The 19,623-nt window shown below is 39.3% G+C and overlaps 1 protein-coding gene across 7 annotated transcripts in view; it reads right to left on the reverse strand.

The window, feature by feature from the left end:
• Positions 1 to 3,671: 3,671 nt before the first annotated feature.
• Positions 3,672 to 19,623, reverse strand: part of LOC129750621 (serine/threonine-protein kinase 3) — a 37,805-nt gene continuing 21,853 nt past the window's right edge. For 6 of the 7 annotated variants that reach the window (XM_055745612.1, XM_055745611.1, XM_055745610.1 and 3 more), the window contains exons 3-6: positions 13,490 to 14,298; positions 13,059 to 13,424; positions 12,520 to 13,001; positions 3,672 to 5,220 (exon numbers count right to left, since the gene is read on the reverse strand). In XM_055745612.1, the coding sequence (XP_055601587.1) occupies positions 5,050 to 5,220; positions 12,520 to 13,001; positions 13,059 to 13,424; positions 13,490 to 14,298 (1,828 nt within the window). In that variant the 3' untranslated portion in view covers positions 3,672 to 5,049. The remainder of the gene's footprint in view (positions 5,221 to 12,519; positions 13,002 to 13,058; positions 13,425 to 13,489; positions 14,299 to 19,623) is intronic. The other variant, XM_055745615.1, reaches the window with a different exon arrangement.

The raw sequence follows: 19,623 nt of genomic DNA on the forward strand, positions 1-19,623 counted from the left end.
CACTCGGATAGTGATGTTAATGTTGTAATAAACTGTGGCAATGAAACACTATCGCATGATTACCTGTAGTGGTATGCTAGGAGAAAAATACACTATTAGATTCATAAGGGAAGAATGGAAAAGATTTTTGATTGGAGCGAATGACGGTTCGTCAGTTTGTAAACGAGTTTCGATTCGAAGTGACGCGTTTCACATACGGAAGATTTCGGTGTTTAGTCCAGAATTGGGACTACGACAATGGCGCAATGTGTTAGATAGTTCCAGGAAATAGGTTGCTTGGGAATAACATACTTAGACTAGGAAGAATTATTAAGAACTCAAATTTAAAGCTCAGTAAAAAGTTATAAACTTCCTTAAAAAGTTAAGCAAGTATTTGAGAGCATGTTTTACGAGAACTTTAATTTTTGGGAAGTGAAATTTGAATTTCAGTGTGATAGGTGTCGTAGTCCCATTTCTGGACTAAATACCGGACTCAATACCTCGCCCTATTGACAAGTTTTGTGAACTTCTTAATTCAATGTATCATTTGTTTGATTTTGATATGTGTAAACGTCGTTTTAATTAAGAGTTAATCAGAATATCGTAGTCTTTAAGTCATTAGGCTGTACGGTAATTAAACCAAAGACAAAACAGATTAAAACAAAAATTTAGATTTCTCTTTAAAAATTAATGAGCGGTGGATAGCGTTCTCTTTATATAGTACTTCAAACGACATTGGGCTGTATAGAATGTACATGAACACACACTACACTGAAAGGTAATTAATCTTGGTATTTTTACCACGATATTTTAATGTATGTATATGTGAGATATTCAAGAAAGTATGCAAAAAACACCTAATGTGCTCCTAATGAACAATTTTTAAAAGAAATTTACAAAATCGTATTGGAATAAATCAGCTATTTCAAAAACTGTTTTTCAATTTTGGTGTGCGGTTACTCTCATAAGTCTCATAAGAGTCTAAATAATGACTTAAGCCTGTTTAGTTGTGTTATTCGAATTAAAATTTTATTATTTCACTGACTTATAAATTTTTGTTCTTATTCAAGCTTTTACGGAACTATTTTAAGGGAACAAAACATAAAATTTTCAAAATGACACAAATGACAAAATGGCGGAAATGACAAAAATAACGAATTTTACACTAATGACAAAACTGACGAATATGACACAATGACAAAAATAACGAAAATGATAAAACAACTGAAACATAACTTAACATCAAGAATAACCAAAATGGCAGAAAAAAAAAATTAAAATTGCAACTCCGAAAAATGATTTAATAGAATTTCAAAAATGAGAAGATTAACAAAAACGCTAAAATATCATAAAAAAAGCATAAGTTTAAAAGAAAAAATAATTTTTTGTAGAACAACATAAAAATAATATTCAAAATAAAAATTTACAATTATTTAAAAAAAAAATAAACTCAAAAATATACCTAATAGGAATGAAAAAAGGCGAGATAAAAAACAAAAAAGAAATTTAAAAAAATATTTATTAAAAAGATAAAAATAACAAGTTGATAAAATTGAATTGAAAAAAGCAACAACTAGAAAATAAACAATAAGAATGACAAAAATGATACTCTTGAAAATGATAAAAACTTTAAAAATAAAGAAAAGAAACAGAAATAAAAAAAATCACAAAGATCTAAAGTGACTAATAAAAGACAGAAAAATGAATAAGCCTGCGGAGTCCCGGTTCTGGACCCTTTTTCAGGTCCAAATCCAGACTGCCACCCAACTGACCCGATTGCTGGCTAGATTCTTCATAGGTCAGTTGTGCTAGAGATTGCTCAACATCGTTGGTTGAGTTTGGCTCGCATACACTGTCTGTATGGTGGGAGCGCAAAGACTACTGATATCGAGATTCCACAAAGCCTAACATGACAGAAATAAAAGATATTACCAGAATAAAAAAAAAACAAAAATAAATTTAAGAAGAGAAATCACCGTGAATTTGTTTTATGAAATTAATTTGCGGCTTTATCGGTGAGGGTTAAAGAGTTGAAATGAAAGACGGATAGAAATATCAGAAGAAAATTCTAAGGTGGTGAAAAGAGCTAAGAGCATTTCAAATAGAAGCTTGACAACAAAGCAAAAACATGCTTAATTTTTTGTCCGTTCGACACATGTGCATTCACATGGCGGTCGAACCATTCCATTTTGACATTTTGAAAATTTTACCATGCAAAAATGTTTTCAAGATCTTGGGGCGTTGTATTTTTTTTACAACACTGTTTCAATTTCAGCCGTATGTGATAGAAATATTGCTATTTTTGCATCACAGCATGCGAAAATATAACACGTGTTGTTAAAAAAAAGAAGGCCACAGATCTTGAAAATGTTCCCAGCAAACATTTTTGTAGGTATATTTCTCAATAAACTTTGCTATACGTTTCATATACATTATAAAACCATCTTATATAACTCGAAAAAACAGCATTTACGTACTAAAGTGGAGGCAATATACATACATATTTTTAACTTCTGGTTTAAGCGATAAGAGTTGTAAAAATTGGACGATATACAACACCTTTTACCGCACATCCTGACAGTATACGAGAGAGCGCAAGTTTTGCTCTCAATGCAAGCAAACCGTTGCCAGCGACAATATTTGCTGCTTCTCTCATTGGCCAGTTTATCCAAATGCACCCTCTGATTTTTAGAAATCTGGTTGCACTGCTTATCGCAAAGAGAACAACAAGGTTGTTTTCTCATTCGAATCCCGCACGCGAGAGACAAATTTGCAAACATGGCGGACTTTTGTCATATACGAGTTGGTAGACTTTAACTAACCATTTTTACGATCATTTACTTGGTTTGGTAGGAATTACGATTCGCATTAACATTGTTAACGAGTTGAGCTGACATTTCTAATGCGATGTTATGTTTGCTGGGTTTTTACATGGCAAAATTTTCAAAATGTGCCGTAAGTGTCAAAATTTCTACCACTTTTCCCTTGCTCTTATAAAAATTCAAATGAATAACATTAGGAATAGAACGAGTCATGATTTATTTGACAAGCCAATTCCTCAAAAATGTGCTATAAACCCAACAAAGTAACAGATTTTTTTTGAAAATACAACACATCTTTCAAAATTTTGTAGATATCACTTCTACTTTATATTTTATCAGATTTTTTGTAAACCTCTGAAAATGTGGCGATTTGGCTCAGCATCAGCATTTGAATAGTTAAAAGGTCATTTTGAAAAATAAAAATCGAAATTTAAGGCGTGCCTTTTAATCAATTCCTGTTGAGCTGAAATTGGCTACACTAATGCACATTTTTCAAATCTTCGTGAAAGGTTTTTTTTTTTTAAATGTTATCTAAAATTTACTTTAACCTTAAATTTACTTTTTTTCAAAAATGGAACTATTATTGAAAAAAGGATATTGAAGGTTCTAGAAATATTCTTAGCTCTAATCCGTCTATTTGTGAGTATCAACTAAACCCGTTGTATCTCACTTGTTTCACAACCGTTTTAAAAAATATGGTTTCAAAACGTATCAAATTTGGATTTTTTAATCTCTTCAACTTTTAAACACGTAAAAATAAATAATTGTAGCTGAATATTGTCAAAGAATCATATTTTAGTAACGCACTTCAATCAAACGGCACTTTCGAAGAATCCATAGTCAACAAAGCTGGACAACTCGCTCAACAAATTAAATTCATAATTAATTTTTATTTAAAACCTGTCTCTTTTTTACTGATTGATTATCCTCATCTCTCATTCATACTTCCGGTAGTAGTATTTGTTTTTACTTTTTTACACGGTTGACTTTTTCTTATTTCTCTTGGATACTACGAAAGCTCTACAATATGTCCCCCGTAAAATACCTACAAGTAACTCTCGAACTTGAGGCACCGGCTCCCGATTGGAATTTATCCGGGGTTTTTCTTTTTCAAAACAGAAATAATGCACTTTTACCTCTCTTCACATTTTGACTCGTAACAATTTGATGTGAGAGTTATTTTAAGACCTCGCTAGCAAAAGGTTACTGTATCTAGATATTTATATTTTTATACGAATCGATAAATATACAAACTGTTTTATTAGGCTTGCTGTTGTTGTGTATTGTAAACTGTACTTTGTCGTCCTGGGTTACGTTTATTAGTTGAGGTCTTTACTTTTTTTGTTTTCTGTACATCGAGCTGATTTTTCGCCTTCAATTTTGCTGATATAGATACTACCTGTGATTTGATAAGTAAAAGTAGAAAGAAATAACGACTAAATTGTTTCTAGGAAATGCTTAGGTTGGTATACTAGTAAGCCGAACAGCAGCACCAATAATAATGTGGTTGATAAGTTTCTTTAATTGTGTTCATACTTTCCAAAGATTAGATTTGAATTTGGCATCCAAAGTTGATGGGTTTTTTTTTTAATTTTAGAGTCGACAGTCAAAACATATTTTTTTGATTTTGTGGAAAATCTTTTTATCTCTCTCAAAGTGGTTTGCACATTCTGGGGGCGGAACCTGACGAGATCCGAGAATTAAAAAAAAAGGAAACTATAAACTTGGTTGCTATCAAACATACTTCATTGTGTGAGTAAGGTTTCAAGCATACTTTAGGAGTTTCGATCCCCCGTGATTTGATAAATAATAGTTAACGCCATACTCAGCGATTTTGTTTGGAACTCTATTAAATTCGAACGAATCTACACTTTCAGCATAAATAATCAACTTTTTTGCTATTAAAAAATCGAACAGGTGAATTGAACGTAGGCTTCTCTTGGAAAAAGAAACAATAGAACAGTTCTGATAGGACTGGGATTTGCAATCGAAACTTTAACACAGGTTGAATTGAGATTCAACATATTCAAAGTAAAAGCAAACGTCACAGTGACGTTAAGCTAAATAAAAGTTACTCTGGGGAAAGTTCATTCCTAAACAGATCTAGTAGAACCGACAACAGAAACAGATAAAAATGCGACCCAATCCCAGCCATTCTGGCCATCGTCATTCTCTCCAAGAGCCCTGGCCGCCGCCACCCTAGCCAACCTACCTGTTGTTGTTGCTGCTGCTGCTGCCGGAAGAATCCCTAGAACTCTTCCAGCTTCTGTTGCCGCTTCTGTTGTTTGGCTTCGATGGCATCGATTATGGGTTTCCGCTTGGCGTGGTACCGTTTGTTCGTTTCCGCCAGTTCCTTCTCCATTTCCTTGTCGATGCTGGCTAGGCGCTGCTCCAGCTGTTCGTAGTTGAGGAATTTTAGCTGGAAGAGAGAGGAAAATTTTGTTGGCGATAAGTCGATGTATTCAAATTTTTAAGGTAACAAACTTGTTTTTCGAGTTATTCCTCAACTTGGACACGAGACTTCCCTCTGCGAAAGAGGAGCAGAAATTTTGAACACATCTTTTTCAGATAATCGATCTCGAAACTTGTGAGCTCTTAACAGCTCTTAACAGCTCTTAAGGATAACAAAGAAATCTAAGCCCGAAAACACCAAAATTTAGCGTTCTGTCTCAGAAACCACTGAACCAAATTCACACATTTAGTGTCTGAGTTAACGAATGTGTTGTTAACAATTTTGTCGAATTAGGTTTCTATATAAAAAGTATCATATTTGAGGTATGCTTCTGAGTAAAGCGCACACGCGTCAAGCAAAAAAAAAAGGGGATATCTCGTAGTTGGTAAGCCATGTATTAAGAACTTGGCTTCATCAGAACGAATCAAGGTCTGACCTTTACTCTAGCAACTCAAAGCCAAACCTGTCCTCATATTGAATCAAGGACCGGTCTGCTGCCCGTCGAGTGCTGCTCGAGTGTCAATGATTTTGTACTCGCGCCTGTTACAGCATAGGCCCGGGATTAAGCAATTCAACTCGGATGTTTTCCGAAGAAGACGTCCTCGAAGGGTATTATTAAACAGTCATATTCCCCATTCCCCACATTGTGTAGTACGGAGAATCTTATCTCAAAAGCTTCAAGGCTTCAACCGTGGAAAACGACACTACTCGGACACTTCCCGGAGGTGGGATTACCCACGCAGGTGGCTTACTCATAGCTTCCACCACGCATTAGATCTGTAAGCGTTGCTAGTCTCCCGAAAAAGGTCTCAGCGATTTTGTTCGTAGATTGTAGTTTATCATATGCAGTAAGTATTTCTGGGGGTTGAACTATTCTTCTGGAAGGCGAGACCATTCACCAGAAGGCGAAAAGCACGCAGCCATCACTACCGGTTCCACTACTCACAACCAGAGACCGAAGCGAGTAGGTGAAACGGCGAAACAACCAGATTAAACGAGGCAAGAAAAGGCGCGAGGCGAGAGCAATGACCGGCTGGAGTTCAAAACCTGCCGATAATAACGCCCATCGGCATTTTGGATTCAAACTCTGGCGAAACAACAGTGGACCAAATAAAAACTCGTTACAAAACCAAGAGCCAAAATATTTGGACATCAGGTAAAATCTGCCATTTTGCTCTCGCCGATAAACCCCATTACTTATCGTTGGATCCTAGTTACACTTGGGACCCCGCTATTCTTGGATAGATTTCCAACTCTGATTCATCGCCGTCAATTCAATTTGAATCCACCGTTACACCCGTCTGCACGCCGCTGTTTGGAGGTTATATCGGCGGCCTTGGAGATTTAAATCTTCCGACATCCGGATTTGAATCAGCCGTTGAACCTGCCGCATCGCATCCGTCGCTGGTTTGGGTTGAACTCCCACCGCCAACTCCGGATCAGATCAACAACAACTTCGTGCCTGGTTCAGCACCCAAGGTGGGGCCAGGTGCGCCACAACTTACCGTGCGATTGTTCGCTTCTACAACAACTCACGCTTCTACAAGAGTCGTTTCACCGAGGACGCCATTACAAAATCGCCGCGTCGGTGCAAGGCTCTGACCTCTTCAAACCCGAGATTGAACGTCAACGAAGATTCGATCCAGGTGGTAACAGCAAACAGTCAGATACAACCCTATTTTGTTAAGTGATAAGGGTGGTGGGCGAAAAACCAAGCTTGGATTGTGCAACTCAAAACAATAATGTGTTAAGCTAGAAGGTGGAATTTTTTCTTTCTCCGAACATTCTCTGCATTTTGCATTTTGATTCAGTAAGCTTGCCGATTCTAGGGATTGTTTAGGGAATCTCTGGGAAGCCTACCGACTGACTAGTGGCTAGTCTCACAGATCTTGCCTTCACATTGACGCTTGAATCATGGGATCGAACGCACTCTACTAGTATAATCTTCCGTTTTTTTCGGCTGTCGGGTTCGAGACTAAAAGCCAACTGAAAGGTCGTCGGACCCAAGCCATGAGGAGGTCGCAGACCAAGGCCACTGAAAGGTCGCCGGACCGGTAAGCCAAACGAAGATCGTCGAGCTGGAACCACTGGGAGGAGTCGAGCCTCAGAAACGTCTTGGCGCAAGGAAAGCTTCGAGCAACAGGAAGATGTGTCGAGACCAGAAGCCAGCTGAAAGGTCTACGGATCGGAGCCAGATGGAGATCGTTTGATCAGGGATCATGGAAGGCCATCAGATTAGAAGCCAAATGGAAGTTCGTCGGAAGCTACTTTGAGGCCGTCGAGGAATAAGGACGGTTACAATAGCAAACCGATGCGTGCTGTTGAAGAGGAGCACTCCCAACCTCAAAAAAGTCGCCAGATTCGGTTGTGAAGCTTCTAATGTGTGTGTTGAGAAGAAGTGTTGAGATTCGTCTCATCGTTGCAATCGATGAAATAAATAACAACACACACTATTTAGGTATAAACATAATAAGTAAGCAATTAGTAATGTAAAAATGGGATGGTTTTGTTTGTAAGTACAGTATGCAAAAAAAGTTTATTCACCCACCTCACAAATTTACAATTTTAATGTTTTTCTGGCGAATATCAAGTTGATATCATGAATGTTCCTCCACAATTTATCATTTTATGTTTATTTATTATATTGCCATTGAAAATACGGCGTTTATATCTTTTCTCGGGGTTTTATGTGATAAATTATGAAAAAGGGTAAAAAATACGCAAAAAAAGTTTATCCACCCTTAAATGGATACTACGATTTAAGTGTGTTTTACAAAGTTTTAGTGTGTGGCCTGCAGCTTTCTTGAATGTAAACATTGTGTCTAGCTGTCATTTAGCGCTCTTGGAGTTTTCGTTTCGTGTTTTGTGTTCAAAATTGGAAGTTATTGGTTGCAAAATGCCCAAATAAGCACAAATTCCGATCAGCATCCGAAATTTGATTGTTGAATATCACAAAACCGGCAAAAGCTACCGTAATATTGCCGATATTGTCCAGCTTAATAAAGATACGGTTGCTAGGATTGTTCAGGTGTACAAACAGCGTGGTTCAATCCCACCAGCTAAGCGATCGGGTAGTCCTTCAAAGACTACAGGCCGAATTGGCAGAGCTATCATGAAGAAGGCAGAGCGAGACCGGAGACTCTCAGCTCCGAAAATTGCGAAACAGATTGAAAGCGAATTTTCCATTCAACTGACATCACAATCCGTGCGAAATCGTCTTCATAAGAAAGGTCTTAAGGGCAGAGTAGCGCTTAAGAAGCCATGGTTGTCCGCAAAAAATATCAAAAAAAGATTGAAGTGGGCCCTGGACCACATTTCATGGACCAGTGATGACAGGAGTAAGGTGATTTGGTCAGATGAGTCGAAAGTAATGCTATTTGGGTCTGATGGTATCACAAGAAAATGGCGGCGAACCGGTGAAAGTTTAAAAAAGGAGTGTTTGCGGCCTACAGTTGAGCATGGCGGTGGTGCGTTACTTAACATACATTGATTTTTCAGCCAACTGAGCATAACTTTAATTTTCATTTGCAGGTAGAGTCATGATGTGGGGATCTATGGCTACATCCGGCGTTGGAGAACTTGAATTCATCGATGGAGTCATGACCAAGGAGGTTTATTTGGATATGAAGCGGAAACTACCAGCGTCTGCACAAAAGCTAAATTTGGGGCGCAGATATACATTCCAACAAGAGGAGATCCGAAACACACCTCAAAGCTGGTTTCGCAATGGTTCAAAGAAAAGCGTATCTAGGTTATGGAGTGGCCAGCACAGTCTCCCGACCTTAATTCGATCGAGCATCTCTGGTCAATTTTTGAAAATTAAGGTTCAGAAGCAAAAATCAACAAGCCTCCAGCAATTGCGGTAAGTAATCTCAACTGGATGGGACAAAATCACCCCGGAAACAACTGCTAAGCTTGTTGAATCGATGCCACGACGTTGTCAAACAGTTATTGAAGCCAAAGGAGGTCACACGAAGTACTAAAGCTATTTGAGCCAGAGGGGTGGATAAACTTTTTTTGCGTTATTTTTTATCTTTTTTTTTAACATCATATCTCAAATGCAACAGAATATGTTGTTTATTTGGAACTTGAATGAATTGACTTTGTTTTCACATAAAAAATAATAAACTGAACAACAATTAACTGTGTTTTAATTTTCCGTAGGGTTTTTTTGAATAAAACTAGTTTTTCGCTGGGGGTGGATAAACTTTTTTTGCATACTGTATATAAAACAGTAATGAAGTCATTCCAAGTGCTTCAATCAAGAATTCGATAGTCTCTTCCAACAGACACAAAAAAATAGGTCACTTATCACTTCGGTGTTCTGTTGAATCTCAGGAAAGGGGTAGGCTTGGAAGGGGCACGTTATCCGTTTTGTAATACCCGAAATGAGTCGTTTGGGATGGATTTTCCACCTAAGATAATCTGAAAAACCAATGGCTCTCATTGAGGTGTATATTGTGACCTGCTGCTTGCCAAAAATGAAAGAAGAAGTCCACGATCAGAGCATATTTTGGTGGGTACGGTCGACCATTATTTGTCATAGATATTTTTTTTTGGTTTATCCTTTTGAGATGATGTTTTGTTAGCCAATAAGTGTTAAGAATAAGGTTTAGCAATTGCTTCAGTAGCTTTTACTTAACTCGAAATCAAGCAAAGCAAAAGCTCAAAGCATTTGCTTAGTTTGGTATGAATAAACATTTGCTTAGCAGATGTGTACTGAAGTCTTAGAACGATCGGAAAATTTTTGGCAAATGCGTGTATGTTGATGTTTAAAGAAAAACGAATACATATTCGAATATTGTCAAACAAAAAATGGCCTAACTTTAATATTTATCATAAGCTCTTTCACACGTATTCGAATCGGAACAATGAGATGTATAAAAAATAGGCAATAGGCGCGCATCTTGCATCTTTTTTCTTAATCTTAGAATTATAAAAAAATAATATAAATATGAGAGATCTGAATTATGTTTTAAATTATTACAATTTTCTTCCAACTTCAAGCCGATTGGGACTTCTTCCACTATAGCCAGAATTTTTTAATTTGGAATATTTACTAATTGATTTGTTTGGTTTCATCTTAGACGAATCATTTCATACAACGGCAGGAATATGAAAAAAGTTGGTTTATCACTTCGACTTTTCTTTATCCATGTTGAAAATGCTTTTTTGAATTGTATTGAAGTTTAATATTGCTAATTTAATGAATTCCTGACGTTGTTAAAGAATTTTTATTATTGGAAAAGTCTGCTACTGAGCATGCTAAGAAAATAAAGCAATTGCTTGGAGCTTTGTCGAGCAATTGCTTCAGATTTGGCCTTTATTCATACCAAACTAGCTTGTTCTAAAAGTAAAAGATTCAGTCAGAGAAAACAGCTGTCAAAACAAACTTTATTCAAAGCAACCGCAGCAATTGCTTCAAGTGACTACTAGACTGCCCGATTTGGTTAAGCAAAAGCAATTGCTAGGTTTTTTTCATACAACCTAATGTCCCGTCAATAGACCTGTGTAAGTACCTTATTCGTGCTTACTTAAGTTCAACATGTTTTTTGAGAGTCGTGCGCTTGTTTGAATGAATCTTTTCGCCTGAGCTGCTCCCTCTGCTGTTCTCCAATTGGAAGCAGTTCTTAAGCTCCATAGTCAAGACACTCTACGATACTCCACAGAAAAGCTCAGGCCCAATTAACAGGCCCTGAGATCCTTCCCTTGCTAGCTGGTCTGCTTCTTCGTTTCCTTTGATACCGCAGTGGCCTGGTACCCAGAAGAAAAATACTCTGTTCCTTATGGCAAGGTTTCTCAGTGCAACAATACACTCCCATACTAGATAGGAGTAGCACTTGAACGTACTAAGTGCCCAAGATCGGCCTGGCTGTCAGAGAATATCCTCTTTTCAAACAGGCTAAAGTGCATTCTAGAATTGCTTGAACTTCTGCTGAAATACTGTAGGCCAGTTTCCCATAGGAATTGAGATCCTGAGTCTAGGTCCGAACACCCCTGCCCCACGTCCCTATCGTTGAGCACTTCCCCGTCTAATGTTAGAGGTTTTAGTGTAATTTTTCGTCTATTAGTGAATGCTATCACAGTAATTTTGGAAAGGTGTTTGATCACGGTAACCCCTATGCCAGGTCACACCACTTAAACTATCAATATTTTTTCATCGAGTTTTTGGCGCTCCTGCGTGCGGTGAGAAGTTTAATAGAATCCTCTGTAGGCAAGTATGTTATCATAACGGATAGCCTGAGATGTTTAAAAAGCCTTCAGAATTGCAAAATTGTCTGCGCCGTATACGCCGTACTTATGGTTTGAAGTGATAACGACGGTTCAAATGGTAGAAAATCTTGGTTCAACCGTTACTTTCCTCTGGGTTCCGGCCTCCGGCACAGAAAAATATTCCAATGAATGAAGCTGCAGTTCAAGCAGCCAAAGCAGCTGGACAATGTGGTTTCGTACTTAGTTACACATTATCCGGCATCGATCTCAAATATCCGTGCAAAGTGCGTGCTTTGGAAGCATGGCAAATCTCTTGGGACAGCGGCATTAAAGGTAGATTTTGTCATAACCTTCTACCACAATACCATGGTTCTCTGGATATAACTTAACCCAGCGGGAGGTGGTTATTTTATCAAAACTGATATGTAATAACTCTCGTATCACTTCACACCTCCTTCGCAATAACATCATTGACCAACAACACCGGTCCATCTTATATTCGCCTGCAGCAGGGTCAACTCAGAAATATGTAGCAAACTATTAAATCCGAAGGGATGATTCCCGATCTTCAGACTATCCTAAAAAACATGAACTTGGATGTTATGAAAAACATAGTAGATTTCATCGAGTCGGCCAAGATTGATATTTAGTGTTTGAATAAGTGATTTTTTTTTAAAGTTCTCACTAAGCTTAGTCAAACAATAACAACAAGAGACCAGATAGATTAATTAAAAAAAATTTAAAGGGTTTGTGTTTAGTCGCTCCTCCCTGCACCAGAATAGTGCGTAGTTAAGTGCAGGTTGCATTCTGTTTGACAACACGTTCTCATATTTTGCCCGAACTAACAATCGGAAGTCTACAGGCTGGTAGTACGTCTAGTTAATATTTAGAGCTTCCTATACTTTGCGTCCGACAGCCACATGAAAATTGACGCACTTTTTCATCTAGTTGAAATTGACTTATAAACGAAGACAACAAATTTGTCTTAAGGCAATGTTCCTCGCCCGAAATATCCGAAAGCCCATGGAAAGGCAACGAATCTCAGTTACTCACCGAATCATATTCACTGTCGATGAGATTAATCCTATTGTTGAAATTCCGATTGTGGGCTTCCATGCCACCGCCACCGCCACCTCCACCCATCCCATCCGGAGTCATGGCCATCGGAGACTGTTGCTGCTGCTGATACTGCACCGGATGCACCGGCATATTGGGACTGACGGCGGAGATCTGATTCAGCTGTAGTTGCAGATGCGACTGGAACCGTTGCCGTTCTTCGTTCATCTGCTGCTCCTCGAGGCTCTGGGTCAAAGGCGGGGCCGAGGGTTGCTGCTGTTGCTGTTGTTGCTGCTTGGTTGGAGTCTGCGCTTGAGGTTGCTGAGGAGATCCATCCTGACCATCTTCCGGTGAGGAACTGTCGTCGTCGTAGTTTATCTGATTGCTAGGTTTGGAGACGAAGTTGGACGATTCTTTTTTGTCAAAGTGATCTAAGAAAAGAGGTCGATACTTTGGTTTGTCCGGATTTGTGTCGTGCCCTAAAATGGGAGAAACATTTATAGATGACCAATCAAATTTGAATTAACTAAACTCACTTTTCATCGTGGATTCCTCCGAGTCCGAGTTGATGACCATCGTCCCTAGATTGGATTGTAGTTCCACCATGGTGGCACTGTCAGGTACCAACGTTCCGCAATCCGTGTGGGCAATCATCGTTCCGTCGCCATCGTCTCGGCCCGGTACCAACGTACCGCAATCGGCCGGGAACTCTTTCATCGTTCGTGAGTTCACATCGTCCTCGTCCGAATCCGCGTCCTGACTGTTGTTGAGATTATTGTTATTGTTCTGCAGCTGTTTGTTGGCTTGACTAATTGCTGCCGCGTGTCTATAGCTTTGATTTTCCCTAATTTCCTTAGCTTCCGCTATCATTTGACTAAGAATACTGCATGGCTTGGCGTTTCCTGGAAAGAAATAAAACTTATTAGAATACAACTGGAAAAACTATGAAATTTGATTAAGAAATTACTTATGAACTCATGCGTTAACAGATCGGTGGCCGTCGCTCGTTCCTCGGGATTCTTCACCAGGCACAGACTAACAAAATCGATGAACTCCGGACTCCAGATGTCCGGATCCCGAAACGATGGAGGTGGTTTGGTGGGGATCATGAAAATAGCTCTCATGGGATGAATGTCACCATAGGGAGGTTTTCCCTCGGCCATTTCCAAAGCTGTGATTCCCAGGGACCAGATATCGGCCACACAGTCGTACCCGATTTCTTCGATCACCTCTGGTGCCATCCAGAATGGCGTTCCGATCACAGTATTTCGTTTTGCCATCGTATCGGTCAGCTGACCCGCCACTCCGAAGTCCGCCAGCTTCGCGTGACCTTCCGAATTCAGCAAGATGTTACCCGCTTTGATATCCCGATGAATTTTCCTCCTCAGATGCAGATACTCCAACCCCTTAAGCGTATCGATCAGAATGGTGGCAATCTCGTCTTCGGACAGGGTCTTCTTGCGTAATCGCATAATATCTGACACACTGCCCGCCCCGCAATACTCCATCACGATCCACAGGTCCGTGTTCTTGAAGTAGCTCCCATAGTACTTGACCACGTATGGTGAATCGCACTGCTGCATGATCGAGATCTCTTTGATGATTTCCTGCAGATCCGTATCGACCGGCACCTGCTTGATGGCGAGAACCTGCTCGCTCTCCTTGTGCAGCGCCTTGTACACCGACCCATAGCTGCCCTCGCCCAGTTTGCAGATGATGTCGAAAACCTCCTCCGGCTGGCGCGTCAAGCTCTCCTCCGAGAGTTTTTTCAGTTCGCTGTAAGTGTTGATAGAAGTTGAATTAGAAGATGGCTCGAAGGTTTGAATGTTTATCTGTGGGTCATTTATTTTTCACAATTTGAAAGCATTCATCAATATTCTCATATAAGAAAAAAATTAAGACACAATCCTGACAATTTTAGGGTACCTTCTATGATTATGATTCTATTTTATGCTATCGCCTTGTTACGTTAGTTTTCGTAAATGAGATTACCCTAAAAATTAGGTAACCTATTCATATTCTTTACAATAACAACGGCTAGTGATCCAAAGCTCAAGAGTTAGGTATTTGAACGGACAACTATTGATGAATGGGTGTTGTTACGGGCTAATCGTAAGGATTTCGGAAACATTGACCTTTGTGTACCGAACATCCGAACATCAAAGCTAGATATCCAGATCACTCGTCCCGATCAATACCCCACGCCTCTAACCTGATCGAACTTGGTGACTCAGAACTCGGAGATAAGAACTCAAGATGTACCGCTAGACCATGCTGACCTTTAGGCCTGTTCCTAGCAGCGTTCTTGGTACAAGTTCGCCGGACCCAAATGAAAAAATATTGTTGTTATAACACCGGACCGGAATAACATAATTTATAAACATTTTCAATTTATACGTTAGCACATTTTCTAAATAAATGATTGAGGATGATGCCTTGAAAATATGATGGGTCATTCTTCAGGCCAAAGAGCATACATACATTCATCTCGTCTCTTTTTCAAGTGTATTGCCGTTGATAACTCGCTGAAGAAATGCTGGAGCATTCTTCAAGCCAAACGGCCTACTGGTTTATTCATAATAACTTTAAGTTGCATATATTGAAGTTGAGAACTCACTGAAGAAATGCTGGAGCAGTAGAAGCAAGAGAAGTAGAGTGGAGAAGTAGAGCAAAGCGCACTTCAGGAAATCGAGTCAGGTATGCCGGAGGACACGGTTACTTCCAATGACAAACCCAACTAGCTTGCATACTCACTGATCTGGCTGACCGCATTCGAGGGTCACTTACAAGGACTGGTTTCCTAGGCACCAGAACACCAAAATCTCAACAGGTAACGTCTACAGGTACCAACTTTACCTAAAACGGCCCCTACATTTTGCTATGGCTAAATACTCCTAAACAACCTTTTTGTGATAAGATAAATGTAGATAAATGAAGATAAATGTTATTGGATGTCCTTTTACTACCCACGTACTCCCATACGTACATAGATTGGCTCTAGCTATGATTTTTGTAACGTTATTAATAATACAACTCAAAGAAGCGCCGATTTGGTCTAGCAGATAGGCTGGCGCGAGTCTGGTTTTGGTATACCAGGCGTACTGGGCTCGATTGCCGAAAGGTGGCCGACAGGTAAAATGTGTTTCCTCTTATATAATAAGAATGTTCAATCAGTTGCCAACTGGCCAGGTATATACACGGATTGCAGGAATACCTGTAGTCAACCAGTCCATCTGATTGACTCGTTCTTTCAAAATATACCCATAACAGTTAAAACGAAGCTATGGGGTCCGGGTATAGTGTACGCTGCATTGGAGATTTGGCGAACTAAATAATCTAAATAATACATGCGGGCCCATACTAAGGTTGAAACTGCGGTGAATCCGAGCACCCATGGTGGATAACAAACATACATACCATACGTTAAAAAAATGCAACTCAAAGTGAGTATGAATTCAGGTATGAATTTACCGATGTGCCGTTTGGCTTGAAAAATGCTCCAGCATTCCTTCAGCGCGTCATCAAAGGCAATACACTTGGAAAACCGGTTGCATGTATGGCGAATATGAACGTACGTATATCCTTCGGCCTGAAGAATGATCCAGCATATTTTCAAGGCATCATCAAAAATATTGATGAAATGTGCTAGCAAGTTCCGCTCCTCTTCTTCCTTAACCGTTAACGATTGAGTGAAAGTCAGTGATCTACATTTGTGTTGTGGAAATTCGAACCAGTATTGTGCTCGGTACCTTCGTATAGTCGCCTATTGTGTTAGAGGTCAAGCAATCCATGAAACACCAGGCAATCCATGTTGAAACCTTTGTCTTGTAAGTCACTTTGAACCCAAAGCAGGGCAATGGCTTTGCGAAAAATTAACTAAGACGAGTTAAAGTGTGTTATCGAAACGTATTGCGCGATGTACAACAAAGAACTATGTTTGCCAATATCTAAGCTGACCTCGCCAGGGTCCATGGCAATCTGGATAATATCTTCAACACTCGTCGGACTGTCTCAGTTACTCGATTGAGTGCCTGGTGATTAAGTGTACTACGAGGTCGACAGTGAGTAATCATACTGAGTCCCGAATCACTTCGACATAGTCACGCTCATTACAGACGACGTCTCCAGTCTTCCTGGCTCTGAGCTCGATTGTTGCAACAAGACTCTCCAGATGGCGATTACAGACAAATTACCTTTGAAAACAGCAACTTTCCTGTATTCAGTGTTCGTTTACCAGAGATTCTTCTCCTATAACAACATAACAGTTATCCCGGCCCTTTATGGGGTCGGAACTCATCAGCCATTGGACTTCTGCGATTATCTACTGATAACTTCATGTCTCTTCCTAGGCCTTTTTAGCTACCTACATAGGATTTCAACTCTAACTCCCACAACAGCTCGAGTTTTAGCGGATCTGCATCAATCCCAGGTATCGGATGCTTTTGGTTGATGTTTTTTTATTATAACCTCCTTATCGTACACGGAATGCAACTTTCGTAAAACCTTCCTCTTTAGGTTTTCTTAAATATGCATTGTTACTCATTCTTAGGACAATATTTTCGTCATCAGTGACTTCAATTTGCTTGGTTTGGAGTGGGGGAGTCTTCAAGAAAGCTATTTGTGTGCTGATCCAACCGGATCTCACGATACCCTTCTGTTTATTAGTTGGTCGCCCAGGTGAAATATCCTAGTTTACGGATTGCACTAAAAGGCACGGCGAGCCACCCCGTCTCCCCAGTTTGTTACTCTTGGTAATGGTATACTCCACGTCTACCTCCTCCTACTCCCTAAACTCCATCTGTGGTCTCTGACCTTGAACTGTCGTTCAACTATCCTTTAAGCCGCTTTAAGCAATATCCCTCTTTTTTACGACTCAAGGCCTTTAACGACTCGAAAACCGACATCTCCTCATAATGACCCGAGGTTCATGCACAAACCTTTTCTCTAAACGACTCAAATCTAAGAGTCTGACGATTCGAAATCTAACCTCTCCTAGCAATGCCACGAGATTAACACACACATATCTCTCCTCAACACGACTCAAGTTCTTATCTTTCCTCGCAATGACTCTTGGTTAACACGCATACCTTGGATGCTACCTTGAACTGTCGTTCAACTATCCTTTAAGCCGCTTTAAGCAATATCTTTCCTCTTCACGACTCAAGGCCTTTAACGACTGGAGAACCGATATCCAGGGTTGCTAGCGATTTTTCGTTTTGAAATTCCAAAGTTTTCCCCGGTTTTTCCCAGATTTTTTCCCGGTTATAAATGATGATTTTTTTATTTATTATATTCGTTTTTTAAATATAAAATCATGTTGAATAAAAAAAATCAATGTGAAGGGCCTCAAACTTTTAACTGTTTGTAAGATTTTTTGTTTGTTTGTAAGAATATAAGATTTTATTTTGTATCAGGGTAGAGATCTTAAATTTCGACAGGAGCTTGTTTTCGATACAATTTTCACATAAGACATATATTCAGCGTAGGAAACTTTAAGCAAAAGTTTTACATAGAAAAAATTAAAAAAATTTACACTTGCGATATAATGCTCCGTTCCTCAGGAAAATTCAAACGAAATATACAAAAACATTGAAACCCCATTATCTTTTTCTGGTGAAAAAGAGGCGTAACCCCAACCAAGTCCAAAGCTTTTAAAGCACAAAACCTCTTTAAGTGAGAGTGTAAAACCTCTGTAAGCTAGAGTCGTTTCCCTGACTAGACCAAGGAAATTAGGAAAAATATCACTTTTGTATTGAAGTATTGGTACCAAAATGTCCATAGTTCCATATTGAAACTTACTCGAGAAAACTACGAACTGGTGCTTCAACTGGTTTCTTATAAATCAGTGGATTTTTATCAAATACAAATTGTTTAGTTGCATTTCTAGACCACTAAAATTTTAAAACATGACCATTTTCCCGGTGAGTTGCCGAAATTCCCGATTTTTTTCCCGGTTTCCCGGTGGCACGATGAAATTCCAAAGTTTTTCCCGGTTTTCCCGGTTCGCTAGCAACCCTGGATATCTTCTCGTAATGACCCGAAGTTCACTTACAAACCTCTTCTCTAAACGACTCAAAGCTTGAGTCTGACGTTTCAAAATCAAACCTCTCCTTGCAATGATTCTTGTGTAATACGCATACTCTTTCCCTTGACAAATCGAGGACTTATCTCTTTTCTAACGACTCGAAATCTGACCTCTCCTCGAAATGACTCGGGGTTTAATACATCAACCTCTCCTTTTTGGTGACTCGAGGACTGATCTTTCCCTTCAATATAAACCTCGGGGCTCAAAGCACCGCGCAACTTTGAGCATCAACAATAATTATATAAGTGCATTTTCAACAAGTATGAATTCACGCGTCTGTCGTTTGGTCTGAAGATCGCTCCGAGCAATTTCCAGCGCAGCGAATATGTTTCAGTTAAAAGCCAAAAGCCTTATGCGAATAACAACTGAGGACAGCTTTCAACGTAGAAAGGTTTGAAAACAGCTTTGAATAGTTCCTTTCACATAAAGTATGCTTCAATACAGCTTCGAGTATTGTATGATATATTGTAATTGTTGTTCAAATTCTGATAAAAATCGACTTACATAATATTAAGTATATTTGTATATAGCAAAGCTCTGATCTAAAAACTACAAAAAAGTAAATTGAAAGACCAATTTATAATGAGAGACTAAACGGGATGCAATTTTGCCAGATTATCCCACTTATCTAGTTTGAAAAATTGAAAACTTCTCCCCATTCCACGTGAGAGATTCTCTTCTTCTTCTTTTTTCTGGTCGTTGATTATTTTAATCAACAAGGGGATGGGACCGGTAGCGATGACCATATACCCAGCAGCTCTGTTGAAGTACGACCAGTGGAAACTACCTCGCAGTCGGGCGGGATCGTCCTGGTTCATAACTCCGATTTAATTTCTTTTAAGAAGTTTGTTACTTCCTGGTAGATGGATAAGTCTTGCGTTTTGCATAGTTCGATTAGTGTTGGGAATTTCGCAACGAAAGAATATTTTGTTCTGGTAGCGTCGAATTTCTTGCAGAGAAGGATTACGTGTTCTGCGGTTTCGGGTGTCTGGCATAATTCGCAATTAGCATCGTCA

This window comes from Uranotaenia lowii, chromosome 3 (genome assembly GCF_029784155.1).
Source record: "Uranotaenia lowii strain MFRU-FL chromosome 3, ASM2978415v1, whole genome shotgun sequence".
In the NCBI taxonomy this organism is placed as follows: Eukaryota; Metazoa; Arthropoda; class Insecta; order Diptera; family Culicidae; genus Uranotaenia; species Uranotaenia lowii.